This window comes from Anguilla anguilla, chromosome 1, assembly GCF_013347855.1.
Source record: "Anguilla anguilla isolate fAngAng1 chromosome 1, fAngAng1.pri, whole genome shotgun sequence".
Classification (NCBI taxonomy): domain Eukaryota; kingdom Metazoa; phylum Chordata; class Actinopteri; order Anguilliformes; family Anguillidae; genus Anguilla; species Anguilla anguilla.
Window position 1 is genome coordinate 41357390 of NC_049201.1, and position 15327 is coordinate 41372716.

General features: G+C 40.4%; 1 protein-coding gene across 8 annotated transcripts in view; it reads left to right on the top strand.

The window, feature by feature from the left end:
- The first annotated feature begins 221 nt into the window (after nucleotides 1-221).
- Nucleotides 222-15327, top strand: part of lrrfip2 (leucine rich repeat (in FLII) interacting protein 2) — a 52976-nt gene continuing 37870 nt past the window's right edge. For 4 of the 8 annotated variants that reach the window (XM_035412015.1, XM_035412024.1, XM_035412064.1 and 1 more), the window contains exons 1-2: nucleotides 222-640; nucleotides 6844-6996. In XM_035412015.1, the coding sequence (XP_035267906.1) occupies nucleotides 6907-6996 (90 nt within the window). In that variant the 5' untranslated portion in view covers nucleotides 222-640; nucleotides 6844-6906. The remainder of the gene's footprint in view (nucleotides 641-6843; nucleotides 6997-15327) is intronic. The other 4 variants (XM_035412033.1, XM_035412040.1, XM_035412049.1 and 1 more) reach the window with 2 other exon arrangements.

The window sequence follows — 15327 nt, forward strand, 5'->3', positions numbered from 1 at the left end:
GTTAAATTATTAGCAAATTAGTTCTACATATTACGGGGGTGTAAAACATAGATATAAAACTTATGGACTGAAATTTCGTATTAATCGAAAACAGCGCATTTTAATCTGGTTGGTTTAGCCGTTTGAAAGCAATCGTCTAGGCTAGTCATAGGCCAAAATGTGGTTAAACGTTGAAATAAAAAATAGTCCGCCCAATGCCTCCACCCAGAATGCACACATCCGGGCATCCCAACGTCACCGGGTCACTTCGAGAAACAGGCTTGGGAGAAGGACGGGCACAATGCTAATGGACTAGAAATGCTAGCTAGTTAGTAGTAGAAAAGCGACGCTTGTTAACGTTGTATTTTGGAGTAGTACCAATTCCGATCAGCTCTGAAAAACTGGACAAGGGTCATTGAACACCTTGCAATACATTAGAAAATAAAGTTCAAGTGAAGCTTCGACGAAAGAACTGATTCCTTTCGGGAATACTGACTTGACGGGCAGTGTCAGTTTGCGCTGTCACACTAGAATCCGGTTAAATTAATACTGTCCAAAAGGACTGGCCTTCTTCATTAACTGGGATCATTTTACTCTTTCTGGAAAGGACGTCAGTTGGTAATATTTCATGTAGGTTGTTGCTGATTGGATTTCGGAGAAGGTAAGATCTTTGAAAATATCACAAAAGTACAAACTCGTTAGCTAACTGTTAGCTATCCAGAGCGGAAAATTCCACACATAGCTAGCGTTAGTCTAGCTAAACCAACATGTCAACCCAAAACTTGCCACCTTGTTTTTGTCACTACGTTTCTCCGTTTTCAAGTGTATTGGGTTTAGCTATCTATGTAGTTAATGACATTTTGGTAGTAACATAACATCGTACATTTGCTAGCTGACGCTAGTTTGTTGAATGGAAAGAGTAGCTAAACCATTAAATAACGTTCGACAGGTTTTAGCCAACCAGCTCGGATGATTGCAAAGTTAGCTCGCTAGCTGGTGTTCCCTATCTATCTATTTATCTAGTCTGTCTATCTATATAATAATTGGCTTAACCTGAAGTTAGTCTAATCACCTAATATGTCGCTATCTTTGCTCACTCGCCCACAACGCCTTTCAGTTGAGATAAGTTACAACATTAGCTTACCGGCTAGCGTTTGTGGTTTTCAATGTTCACCTTATTTTTAGCTGCCTAGTTCAGTTGCTTGCTGTACAACGAAACTGCAGCATCTCTGGGTAGAAAACTTCGCCAGTTCTTTTTTTTTTTTTACATGCTAGACAACGTTATGAAGGATATAGATGTCGATAAAATTAGTTTTTTAATGTTGTGAAACGAGTTCATTATTTTTTAGCTGCCATTATATAGGCTACTGGACTTCAGTTAAATACAACTAGTTACAGACAACCATTCAGAATTCGCGATGTTCTATATTTTCTAACGTAACATTGCAATCATAACTAACAAGCTGCATAACTACCGTGGTCGTCCACCAACAACCTATTTTTATACAGTCTCTGCCAACAACACGCTGGCTAAATTGGCGAACAAAACTTGTCAGGCTAGTCAGCGGTGCTCGGTATAGCCAACTCACAGTTGACACTTCTAAATAAAAATAGACTACAACAGTGACTGCAACATTTTGATTGTTTGTTTTTACAAAGTCCGGTTATTAAATTAAAATGTCATAGTCCTAGTAAAATTGTGGGCTTTTATTTAGGGTTCACTGTCTTTTAGGTACAAGCAAGATACATTTGAATTTCTATCTAAATGTAATATTCAATAGGCTCAGCCAGAGGGACTAGCAAGTACATTATGGCAGGATACATTGAATGCTAAGAGTGACCACAACAACAACCTTACATAGTTGAATACTGAACTGGCATGTTCTGAAAATGCGCAAAAATAAGCAAATAACATGTAGTAACGCGCTTCGACATTGCCGCAAAGAAAAAAGGGCTAAACTTACGATGATCTATCAAATCAGCATTGCTTTAAGCTAGTGTTTACGTGATGTCGAACAGTAAGGGCATGTAGTTAGAGCAAAAACGTGGGAAGATACAGCGTACAGAGAAACGGATAAAGAGTCACCGAATAAAGTAACACTAACTAGGTAATACTGGTTTACAACCAAGCAGAAGGGTTTGTTATATAGGTCTATATCTCTCACAAACGCACAAGTTGATCAATATAGCCTAAATATATTGCATGTCATATTTATTATTTGTGTAGTGTTTATCCGCTTGTCTGAGTATAATATCCAGTTATATTTTAGAGACAGTGGGGTATTTCACGAAACTTTAACTAATTAAGTCAGATATTTGTCATTTTGAAACCGGACGCCTTATTGATAGAGACCAAGTTCGCATTGGGTTGTTTTAGGGATGTGATTGGGTTTTATTAAAAATTAACGGCACAACGGAGGTAAAAGAAAAATACTCATGCGCATGTGAAAACATTCATAGTATGCTGATGGAATGAACCCTATATCACGAAAGTGACTTATTAAAGTGAATAAAATTCTAAATTAAGGGAAGCATATCTGTAGTTGACATCAACATGATGTAGCGGTAGCAATGTAGCGGTAAGCCCGGTGTCTTTGATGTTTAAAATGCGCTTTGCTTTCTTGGGAACTGGGGAGTTAATACCCAAGTACCTTTTTTCATATTTTTGCATTTTCCACAGGTGTGTCCAGCAGTAGGCGACTATGCTTGTTAACATTACAGTTGTGCCCATCGAGGACTGTTGTTTGAGTAGTGACGTTGCATGAGTTTTTAGATCGCCGTGTGTTTAGAACATGTTATACTCCATCAAAATAACCGTTTTTTGATGCAATGCAAGTTCTAAATTAAAATCCCTGTACTTTTAGTAGTTGGAAACTCTACATAACCCATCATGTACCGCTCAGTGGTCATCTTTTTATACATTTCATGAATTTGAAGGCTAACGGTATGTTCTGACTGGCAGCCAACGCGTTTTCTGGAAGCCCTAATTAACTTGTGTATGTTGGCATAAGCAGCACTCTATTAGTTATCCATCCTTTAGCCATTTTTAAAAATCGGCGATCGGCATCGCTAGGCCACATTTATTGGTTTGACATAAGCACTCATTTAGCTCGTTTGAAAAAGCCGACTCCAGTAAACTGGATCATGTGGATCCTAAACGGGTGTCCTGGAAACAAATAAGATCGACTTGGCCTATCTTGTTAATCGAAGTTTACTAACTTAGAGTAAGCCTGAATTTGTTAAAACAGCTTTGAGAAATACTCACTGATCTTTACAATGATAACCTCCATTGGAGACTGATCCTCCGGTTTCAAGATATTATCTTTCAGGTAATAAGTTGTTAGTTATCCTGCTACATTTTCATGTCTCTAGCGGTTTATTCTTAGTTCTGTTGTGAAGAAGTGATGGAACATGTAGCCTAGAACGTGTTGCTATTATTCAGGCCTGTGCCAAAAATAGTTGTATTTCATATTTCGTTTTGCCAAACTTCTCAATTAGTCTTTATAAAATATGTATTATTTGTTCATTATAAATATGAACAAACATTTGTTTCAGCATTCAAGTAGGGATCCCATAAATAATTTTAATGTTTTGAAATGAGTAGAAACATTAAAATATTTTTTTTAAAATTATTTTTTGTGGTTCTCAGATAGTTACTGATAGTACTGATTTTTTTTACACTCTGTTTGAAGAAGTGTCCAATTGAGGAGCAGTGAGGTAAAGTTTGAATTCGGAACAACAGTGTTTCCCCTTCCTTGTGGCAGATGGAGAATGGGGTGAGGGGGGTTTCATCTCTACATGACAAACGACATTCCAGTGTTGTTAGTACAACACTTTTATTGAACACACGCTATGCTATTTCTAGTAATAAATAGTATAACAGTAGTAGAAAACCAGTAGGTATCTTTGCCAAGGCATAAATGCAAATGTTTACATTACAGCACATCCTGCCACTTCTTTTTACACAAAATGTGCTGTGGGTTGTTACATTTTCAGTGCTCTCTAGTAGTCCATGTCCTGCGCTGAAGGCCCCTTTACCCCCACCTTCATACAAGCTCTTAAATCTGTCCCCTCCTGTTTTGTCCTCCAGCCTTTTTCACAAGTCTCTCTTATCTATTGGCAAAGAGTGCCAGAGATGAATGCAGGCATTACAAATAACAACTGACCAAAATAAACTGCACAAATCACACATGGCTTTAACCTGTTAACTGCTAAGAAGTTGTTGTTGTTGTTATTCGCTTTCTTACATTCATATGTCCTGAAGTTTTTAAGATAGACATAGCAAACCTCTCTATCATAAGCTTCCATATTTGCTTGTTTTTTTCTATACTGTATTGCTCAGTCTTCAAAGTTTTCATACCGTTCTCTGATGTTTTAACATTGGTGGAACTCTCAGCGTAATTCAGAATTCCAAACTGATATTAAAAAAAAGTGATTTACCACATTAAATGCTGTGAGAATTATGGTGCCATTGTGGGCTAATACTAATAGTAGGTAAAGCTGGCCACCTGCATACATTTTACTGTCTGACATTTACAAGGTCTAACAGTAAAATGTACACATGGCATTTGTGCTGTTTTAAGTTCTGCTAATTTTCAAGCCTATTCAGTCTTGTCCACTCTGTCTGTTCACTAAATGGAAGGTCTCGGGATATTTATGACAGGAATGGGACCGCTGATTGCTTATTGGAGGTAAACTGCAATCCTGTTGCTTTGCTGACAAAAAGCACAGATTCAGTCATACCTCGCACATGCTGTGGTTTACATTAGCACTGATTCAGTCATACCTCACACATGCTGTGGTTTACACTAGCACTGATTCAGTCATACCTCACACATGCTATGGTTTACACTAGCACAGATTCAGTCATACCTCACACATGCTGTGGTTTACACTAGCACAGATTCAGTCATGCCTCACACATGCTATGGTTTACACTAGCACAGATTCAGTCATACCTCACACATGCTGTGGTTTACACTAGCACAGATTCAGTCATGCCTCACACATGCTGTGGTTTACACTAGCACAGATTCAGTCATGCCTCACACATGCTGTGGTTTACACTAGCACAGATTCAGTCATGCCTCACACATGCTGTGGTTTACACTAGCACAGATTCAGTCATGCCTCACACATGCTGTGGTTTACACTAGCACAGATTCAGTCATGCCTCACACATGCTGTGGTTTACACTAGCACACATTCAGCTAAAATGTGATACTTGCTGTGGCCACCGTTTTTGCAGATGCACAACAGTGCAGCAAAGAACAGCCTTTGAATATTTTTTTCATACTGGGAGTCACATAAAGGTGGAGTTGAGTGAATTAATATTCAGTAAACTTTGGCAACATTCATGCATTCCTCTCGCAGTTGGCACAGTATTAAGGTATAATCTCCAGATCTGTATGCAGTGATCTAGGTTAAACAATAAGTAGACCGGGGGTCTGCATCTTCAGAGCCCTCTAGGCAAGTTGTCTCCTCATTTGTGTCTGGTGTTTGCATTTGAAAGGGCTTGTCAAACAATAGGATGAGAAAATAATGAAGAGGATTTTTACTATAACGACAAGTTGATTTGGGTAGTCTCAGAAACCAGATGCTCAGGTCTTGAGATCTCAAAAAACAATTCTTGCCTTACCACATGGGACTGGCACTGACTGACTACAGTAGCAGTAGGCATGCCAAAGACGTGCCAGCTTAGACGCTGGTCAAGTTCTCAGAGGGTAGTTCAGGGAAACGTGTTGTATTTGACTCACACTGCCTCTCCCTGTTCGAGCGCTTCATGTCTCATAGTTTGTCTGTGTCACTGAATCGGTGCCTTCGCCTTAGACCATGGGTGTCAAGGTCCAGTCCTGGTGGGCTCCAGTATCAGCTGTTATTTGTGGTTTCTTTTCAGTCAGCAGCCAGTTAAGGTCTTGAGAACAAGGTGTGTGGACTCTTTAGTCAGCCTATGACTTTAATGAATCATTCGCACTGAAACACACCGAAAACCAGCAGACGCTGCGTCCCTCCAGGATTTGAGTTTGACACCTCTGCCTTAAACCTTAGGCTTGGCTGAATTCACCATTATTAGCCATAAGTAAGTAGTTTCAGTCAAAATAGTGACGTTATTCATTGTGTTGGAGTTCAGTAACAAAGAAGTTTGCTGCAATGTTTTATTGAAATCAGTAAGGCTCCGTAACAATAAATGGCTAATAGTGCCCATAAAATTGCTTAACTTAAATGCAAAGAACGAATGTCAATTTCTTGCAACCTGAAGCATGTGCAATGGCCCTTTTAGTAACATCTTAACAGTAAAGAAAACTGCAGAAGCTCATATGTCCATAAGAAAGAGGTGGTAATGAATGACGTAGATGTGTCTTTGAAAGGCTGCCCTGTGGTTGGGTTAATTCTTGAAGAGCGAACAGTACAATAGCATATATCATTGTGTGAGTACACAGGAAGCAATAAATCAAAGGTTAAACTTAGTTAGCAGAAATCATGCTAGATATTTTTGCAGTGGTTATTAACATTCAAGTCCTGTTATTTATTTTAATTAACTAACTATATCTTGAGATCCCTCTCCCCATTTGCTTAATGTGGGATCCCCCCAATAGCAAAAATAAAATTTCGCCCTTACATTCAAACTTGTACAAATGTGCAGGTGTGTAAATCTGCCATTCAGTATGGATCCAAAACAAAATGGCTGACATTAACAGAATTATTGCTGTAACAGGTGAACTTGGGATCCATGTAATATAACCAAACTCATTGATAAAAATAACAGCTTTGATGGCTATTATTCCTAATGTGTGGGGGGAGTCACATTGCTAAATGTACTTGCCAGTCTGCGAAGGCCTAGTGGGGACTCTTGTGTTTTCGCAGAGCCTTGCGGACTGAAGATTTGTTGGTACAGCGCCTGGATCCGAAGGGAGAGGAGCGGAGGACATGGGCACGCCGGGGTCTGGCAGGAAGCGCGCTCCTGTGAAGGACAGGTTTTCCGCCGAAGATGAGGCCTTGAGCAGCATCGCCAGGGAGGTGAGTGTTGCCTTTCGCTGACTTCAGTCAAAGCCTGAACGCTGACTTCAGTCAAAGCCTGAACGCTGACAGCCGTTCAGGCGCGTACAGAGGCCTGTCAGACGCGCGCGTCCTCACGCATCGCATTCGTTGCGAACGACCCTGTTCAAAATGACAGATGGCACCACTCGCACGGTCGCGGTCGTGCTGTGCGAGGCAAGGATGCGCATGCGTTGATGGTCTGGATCCTGAGGCCTCTTGGTGTTTCTCTGTGTGGGTAATTTCATTTCTCATGTAGGCCTGCTGATAGCAGGAATGTGCGTAGCGTGGGATGAGGGGCTTGTGTCAAGGTTGTGTTTTTAGAAGTTTTTGGTAAGAGTGAATTTAAATGGGTCTTTAGGAGGAAGCAGGAAGACTACATACCCTGAAACTGTTAAGTATACAAGTGAACTTAAAGCTGCATGTGTAGTACGGGCTTAAAAGGACAGGTAGACACATTGAACCTTGCTGGCCTAAATGGACAGAGATGGCACATTACCATTTCTTAATTAACATCAAGCTTGTTAATATTACTGGTAGTACTTAGTACACGTGATAGTTGTTTAGGCTATACGTTGTTTTATGCTGGGAGAAGTTCTCTGGGAGAATGAAATTTTCAGATGTGATTTCCTCTGTGTATAATTATCATGTATATAGATAGGAGAAATTCCTAGTAATAGTAAAGAAGTGTACAGAAACTTGTACCCAGAGCATGCTACAGTGTGATCATTACACTGTACATATTCTGCCCGGAAAGGACTTTTCACAGGAGAAATGTTTAAGGGAGTTATACAGGGGAAAAGCTGAATCTCGTGATAAAAACAAAAAGAAAGACAGAAAAACTCGTTAAAAACTATGTATTATTTATGAGTAAATGATTAATATGTGTATATGTTATATATACATACATGCTCAGAGGTATGTGAATTATTAGAAAGAAGACAACAAAAATACTTCAGGGGGCCATTTGGGTACAGTATAGGGTAGACATAACTGTATTTTGTCTGAGACTGGCTTGTTATGTGGAAATACAGGTTCCATGGGTCTCTGTCGGCGTGTCACTGCTGCAGAGAATGAAGTCTGTTTGTTTGGCTGGCTTGCAGATGGACTGAAAGTGATTTTGGGGGGACCAGTACAGACTTGCTGTCGCAGTTGCTCGCAGGAGGGGAGTCGTGTTTTTGCGTGTTCTCCGAACGCGGGCCGTCATTTACCTGCAGGGCCTTGCCGCGGCTCTCCCGCATTCCATTTTAGCCTTCGTCATTTTAGCGCCGCGTTGCTATGTCTGTCTAACATTAGGCTATTTGTGTCGCTGCAGAAAAAAACCAAGTTATGTTAGCATGACCTGTAACATGAAATTGAATTCTGCAAGGCACAGCTGAGTGTGATAAGAGGATAGCAGTAATTGTCATGATACGCACAATAGGGATTTTAACACTGATGAGAGTATCACAGTTCTGATCTTAGTTATTAGGTTATTAAGTTATTTATATCTTTTCTTCCTAATCTCGTGAGGACCAAGCTTGCACGTCTAGCACAAAGAAAAGATGAAAGTAAAAAGAATCCGGGAGGTCTGTGTGGGCCTGTGTGGCCTATGGCAGCCTGGCATGCACAGAGAGAATGTAAACACGGCTCATGTGGTCCCAGTGTAGGTGTGACTCGGTAATTCTGTGAGAAAAACGCACTGTTGCATTTTATTACTTGGCCACTTGACTTTATTTTAACTGGGTCATCCCTTTTCTTGACAAATGCTGCTAGCCGGCTAGAGCCTAGTTTTTAGCTAATGCGTTATCATATTTGACCGCTCAAGTGATGCTGACAAGTTGCTTTGCAGCGGTGTATGAAAAGTACACTTTTCTTTAGATTCCATGGGCTTTTTTTGTTTTGCGTAGTTTGAAATGTAATGGCAAAGATCTAGAGTGAAATCACTGCATTGATGTGTATTTTTATTTGCTTAAAAAGCTGAGTTGTAATATTTTTGTATTGTTTACCATTTGTCTTTGCTTAGGACATCATGCAAGTGTTTTTTTATTGTGGAATTTCGTATTTTGATCTGTGCCAGTGCTTCCTAATTTGCTTCATTGATAATTGAATAATCACCGATTATGACTCAACTCCAATAGCGGATTTGGTTCCGTAATTCACTGGATGTTTTATTTTGGCTGGTGATTCGCAAGATGTATTTTAGTAATATACATTTTGATATACTCTAAAATTTATTCTGGGAAATGGTTAATGCATTCAAAGAATACAGCATACAAACAAAGAACTTTTGAGCCATTGTTTTTCATTGTGCTTGTACCATACTGACTTAACAGTTTATTGCTTTGTTAAGTTTGTGGGCTCTATTTTGGGGCAGTTTGCAAATCTGAGGGCAAGCACTGGCAACAGATCTGAAGGCCTGAGTTAGCTCTGGCATTTCAACACTAATACACGCAGCACATGGGGCTTCACGGCTGTGTTTCGGTGTGTAATGAGCTGAAGGTGTGGGGAAAGGTGTAAGAAATGCATTTAAGATGCTTTCCACGTTACGCTCCCTCATGGTGATTGGGTGGTGGCTGGGTTATAAAAAAGAGGGGGAAAAAGATGCCTTATACTTTAAATGAGATTTGTTTCCAAGTTTCCTTTATTTATGTAGCTCATGTACTGTGCTCCAGCTCTAACCCTGGCTGCTTTTACCTGCTTGTGTTATGCCCTTTGTTGGACTCAGAATTAACTTTCAAATGTTTCTGCTAAAGAATTACAAAAAAAGACTGGTCATTGCTTTTTACTTAGCCCACTTTAACAGCATGATTTTAACCCACTTTAGAACCTAGTGCACTAGATGTCTCAAATTTAGCTTTTTGAAACCTTGGGACCCCCAGGTTCTTGGCAGATTGGAGAGTGTGCTGATTCTGAGACTGGAAGGACTGCTCTGGACTCCCAGGCACAGTTGGCTGATGACATGGTTATAATCATGGTTATAGGGCTCTGTCTGTGCTTGTGGTGACTGAGCCACTCTGGAGTCCTGATTCCTCCATGTTTTTATTGGGACGATAGCTTGTAAAGACATTAAAAGTCAAGATATTTTAAATCTGTGTTAAATCAGAATCTCCTCCCAAGAATCCGTCAGTATGTCCCTCTCTTGCTTCCACACTTGCTGTTTGCCTCAAGTTTTTGGAAGATGAAATACCCAATAAATTCTTGCAAGCAGGGCAGACTGGGCTGACATTTATATTGGTGTTTTGTTGGGGGAGTCGGCTCTGTCTGACACTGTTTATGTTTTTTACAGTGCCATAAATTGCATATGTTTTGTAAAGTACCGTGCAGCTCGTGGCTACACCACACAGGTTGCGCAAAGACCAGGCAAGCAGCATGCACAAGTTGCATAGCAAGCTGTTTTCATGTTTATACTAGTTGTGCTTGTTTTGCATTTCTTGAACGTATTTCTTGAATTTCTTGCATTTCTTGACCTTTAATAGTCAACCTGTCCCCAGCACAAAATCAGTTTTGAGATTTGTGTTTTATATTTATTTTCTGAAAAGGCCAATGTGAGAATGAAAAACCTTCAGTATTAATAGCTGCTTATTAAAATAAAAATCTTCTGTTGTAGTTCCCCTCTCACGCTGGAGGAAACTGGAGAATGCGCGATAATCTAATGCTGTAATATAAATCGGATCATATAGGCCTAAACCCAGTATTTTATAGCACATTTCTGAATATAAAAGACTAATTCTTCCACCAGTGGCGCTTCGGTTCAGCTGTGCTGTACCAGGTTTGTGGTCCACTCTGTGCTTGCTTCTGGTGTGCCCAAACTCGTCCACGTCCGTTTTAATATGTGTGCTTCGGCTGCCATGAATGTAGTGCACGTATCATTGGTGCAAAGCTGTAGTGCATGTGATGCAGCCCCAGCTTTGTTTGTCTGAAGGGATATGAGTCGCATGTAAATCTCTCATCGGGCACCGCCCGCCCCTCCCACGCCTGTGCTGTGCTCTGCTGCACTGTGGGAGAGCCCTGGCTGTCAAATTTTCTCATTTTTTAATGGTTACTGAACTCGGCATCCCACACACAGGTTGTAAATAATCTGAGAGTCTCTTAATTTATGGTAAATTGTTGTCCATGATCTTTGCAACAGCAAAAAAAAGACCCTTGGCTGGAAACCCTTGTTGTCTCAAAGACAAGTTACTGTTTTTCTTCCAGGAATACAGTATAGCAAATGACAGTGAGTGTTTGCAGATGGATAATTTTAGGACGGACAGAGTAACTGATATAAGTGTGGGATGTTATTAGAGGAAGTTAAAGTATGCTGTTTCCCATAGATACTGCCTGTAAATAGCCTCTCCTGGACTCACTCGCACCATCATTGTGAACAGTGAAAAGCACAAAATGAAAGATTGGGTCATTATTGCAATAATGAATCCATATCCTTCAGTGTTTGCTTCACAAATATGGCACATGGACACCAATGAAGTGTTTCCACATTTTCACACGCCCAGTGTTTCCCTTCTTTCTTTCACTACCTCCTTTAGATTCTTGCGATATGTACAGTAGACCTAACTGCCTCCTGCAAAAGTTACCCACTAGATTATCCTATACCCTCATTCAGTGTTAAATTAATATTCCTTTGTAATTCACATTGTCAGCCTAGTGAACTGCCAACTTGTACGCAAGTGCAGAACTCTAATGGTTCATCCATACTTGCAGTCTTGGTGCAAGCTCAATATTGTCCGTCCCAAAAACAAAGGGAAAAAAAACAGTTTGTTGAGTGATTTTTGCACGTTGGCATTTGGAAAATGTGCCAGCTACCATGCATTTTTGCTGGTTTATCCAGCCTTTTCTGCATGGCTTCCCCTCTGGTCCCACTGAGGTTGGATATGCAGGAGTTGCTCGGTTGTCAGTTCAGAACAAGCTCTCATTTCCAATGATGTTCTGACACTAAAATAATGAATGAAACAACAGTTTTAATAACAAGACAGAAAATGGGGTAGAGACCAGTTGATAAACAGGAGTTAAGTTTCTTGGTCAAGAGTAAGGTGGGGGTCTTGACATTTGCATTATTAAGAGGAATGTATAAATAAGTAGGCCTGTGTGTTTTGTTTATTGGAAAACGTGTGCTGGCCCAACTCAGTGTATATTTAATAAACTAATGTGAGTACTGTTCTGTTGCTCTTTTCAGAGCCAGGTTTCAGAACAATAGAGATGAAACGGAACTTCACCACTTATGTTAAAATTAAAACTCCTTTGGTCACACATAAGAGCCACCTTAGATGGCCCGTTACCTGATAGTTGACAGTTTGAGTCTCATCTGGCTCAATAGAAATGGAGCTGAATCATAGTTCTGCCAGCTAACGTGATCAGTGCAGACACTGGAAGAACTGAAGGGCTTTTTGTGACTTTTGTGACATTTGTGCGAGGCCGTGTGAAAAGCTCGCTACTTTTGGAATACTTTCAGTAGTACTCACTCAGGGCCTGCAGTCCTAAAATGGCTGCCGAGTCCAGACTGTCGTCAAAGCAAACATGTCAACCGTTCTTACAGATGAGTCATCAGAAGCACTGCGGGCAGGCCCGTATGACCTAATGCACAGGCAGAGCAGTCCTGCCGGCCAGCCCTCAACATTGTCTGTGACATTATGGGCCTGCGAGCCTATCCTTTTGCGGTGTCACCCTCCCTGATGATCAGAAGCAGCCAAGCAGTTAAATCATGGTGGCCTCTTCCTCTGTTGCCAGCTCAGGCAACTGGGAGAAGAAGATTAGATTTCCTGCCAGTGGCTTCTAAGTGCAGACCAGTCAAGAGACCTCAGGGCCCAGAATTTTACCCCTCAATGTCAAAACCCCATCAACGGCTTGGCAAGTGACCATCCTTACAGCTTGTCCACGGAATCTAAAATGGTGGGAACCTAAGAACTATAAACCAACAGGCTGGCAGGGATCCTGCTCTTGTTTCCAACGTGTTTTTTTTTACAGAATAGCTCCAGCCGCCACCAAGCCCAGCCAATCAGGAGAGATTGAGAGGTTAAATTCCTTTGAACTAGGTTGCGCACAATCTTCCGGCAGTAGATTTATTGTCAGTATCTGAACATGTTAGGTTACTGTGTTTAATCTAGTTTCTCAATGCGTTATGAATGGAATTATAAGGTATTCACTCTGAAAATGTTGATATGTATTTATAATAATTTTTAATGGAAGCGGTGGAGCTCACCCTGACTGTGTTAGGTGTTCCCAGCAGAGCTAATTACAAGCCCACCTGTCGTTCCCAGCTACTGTTAGCTGTAGCCAGCTCTGGGGCTAAAGTAGCAGGTTGCAGCTGAATGTTATGACTGAAAGGAATGAGAAATCCAACTGAACCAGGAATGCACTGATCTAATTTCGGGTTGCTGATTGTAGTTCTGAGTCTGACAGTGAAATGGCCCCAGTAATTCTTAGCCCCAGTCACTGGAAAGGGATGTATTTTTAATGGCTGAAACTGAAGGGAAAATACTGTTCACACCGGACTGGGGTTACGGGAGCTGTTAACGCAGCTCATCCACAGTGTTGGCATTAGCTCTTGAAATAGTGGAGGCTGAACTGTTGTTTTGCAGTGCTGTCTGACTGTCTTTTGCTTGATTAACGAACTTGACATTATGTAGTAGAATTTGTAGGAAGTAGAAGAATCTGTAATCAACTTTCTGAATGATCCTGTCACTGGAAATAGCCTATTGTCTCACGTTATAGTGCGCTCTCTATGTGAAATAATAACACGGGTTAGTTGATAAGTTTGATTTAGTAAAATCAGTTCATGACAAAGAGTCATGACAAAGATCCATTTCAATGGATACATCTCCCATTAGCGTCAACACTTTAAACTAATTTTCTGTGGTAATGCTAGTGGAAATGTTTTTTTTTTCCCCGTCAGTAATTAGAATCTACTGTTTAATGCTGTGCAGATTATAACATCCGTACATTGTCAAAATAGCAGGCTGAGAGCAATTATTGGCCAAAGTCTGCAGTCATACAGTCTCCTGTATTTCCATAAGTGCATCGATTCTTCTCCCAGATAGGCCTACACTTTGTTGTTCAGCTTACTTTTAGGTTGTGGTGTCTCATTAAGTTTTGATTTTAAAATGTTGCATTTGCCTAAAAAGGGATCAAGTCCATTGTTAGTTAAAACTCACAGTAATATGATGTAATATGAATCAGGTTACATACCCAGGATTTTAGAGCAAATTTATGTATATAAACACTTAACAGGAGTGGAGTTTGTTTGGACCTCTGTAATGTTCAACGATTTATAATGTTCTTAGATTTAGACACTGAAGTCAATATAAACCAATTTTAAGACTTTGAATCCTTTATAGATTTGAATCATTGCATTAATTATTATAGCCTAATTGTTTAAACAATTATTTTTACATTTTCTCATGATTAATCTAGCAGTAATGGGGTTCTGAGAACATCAGTGATTCTTTTTGAAGTTCAGTTTTCTGAATGACATCCCTTTTCAGAGCCCAGCTAACTATAGCCTCTTTAGCAAACTACTTTATTTTTTCTGCCGTTTCTTTATAAGCACTGTTGACTTTTCCACATTGTGTTATTAGCTATAATGCCAAGACATGCCCTTTGTCTAATTTTGTTAGCGTAGAATTTTTATGAATGAGAAGTGTGACATAATTTTCACCTTTTTGCTTCAATCACAGTAAGGAGCTAGACGAGTCATAATTGCATGTGCTACTTCCATTTTCCTACCAGTTTTCGTGGAATGTTCAGTGGTCATTTTTAGGTCTACGGCAGCTCTAAAATAGCTCTCCATTCCAAACTGGTTTTATTTTACTTGAACAACTTCTGTGAATGTTTGTCTTTTCAATGCAATAGCCTATTGAAGCCATTTTATTTATTTTTTATTTAAGCATGAGGTTTTTGTGGAGGGGAGGGGGAAATGAAACCATAGTTTTTTAAAGTGTATGTCTGTAGCCCATCCTAGCTTTAATCTGATCTCTCTGTGCAGGAAAATAGAACGGTGAATTGCAAATGCATGCAAGGGTAATTAAAGCAGATGGTGAGCAGTTGCTCTGTGCACCCGGGAGCAGGTGGCATGCTATAGATAGGAAAGCATGACTAGGCTCAGCTGTGTTGGTGCACTGGGCAGGTCATGTAGAAATGTCATCATAGTGAGGCTCAGCTGTGTTGGTGCACTGGGCAGGTCATATAGAAATGTCATCATAGTGAGGCTCAGCTGTGTTGGTGCACTGGGCAGGTCATATAGAAATGTCATCATAGTGAGGCTCAGCTGTGTTGGTGCACTGGGCAGGTCATAGAAATGTCATCACAGTGAGGCTTAGCTGTGTTGGTGTACTGGGCAGG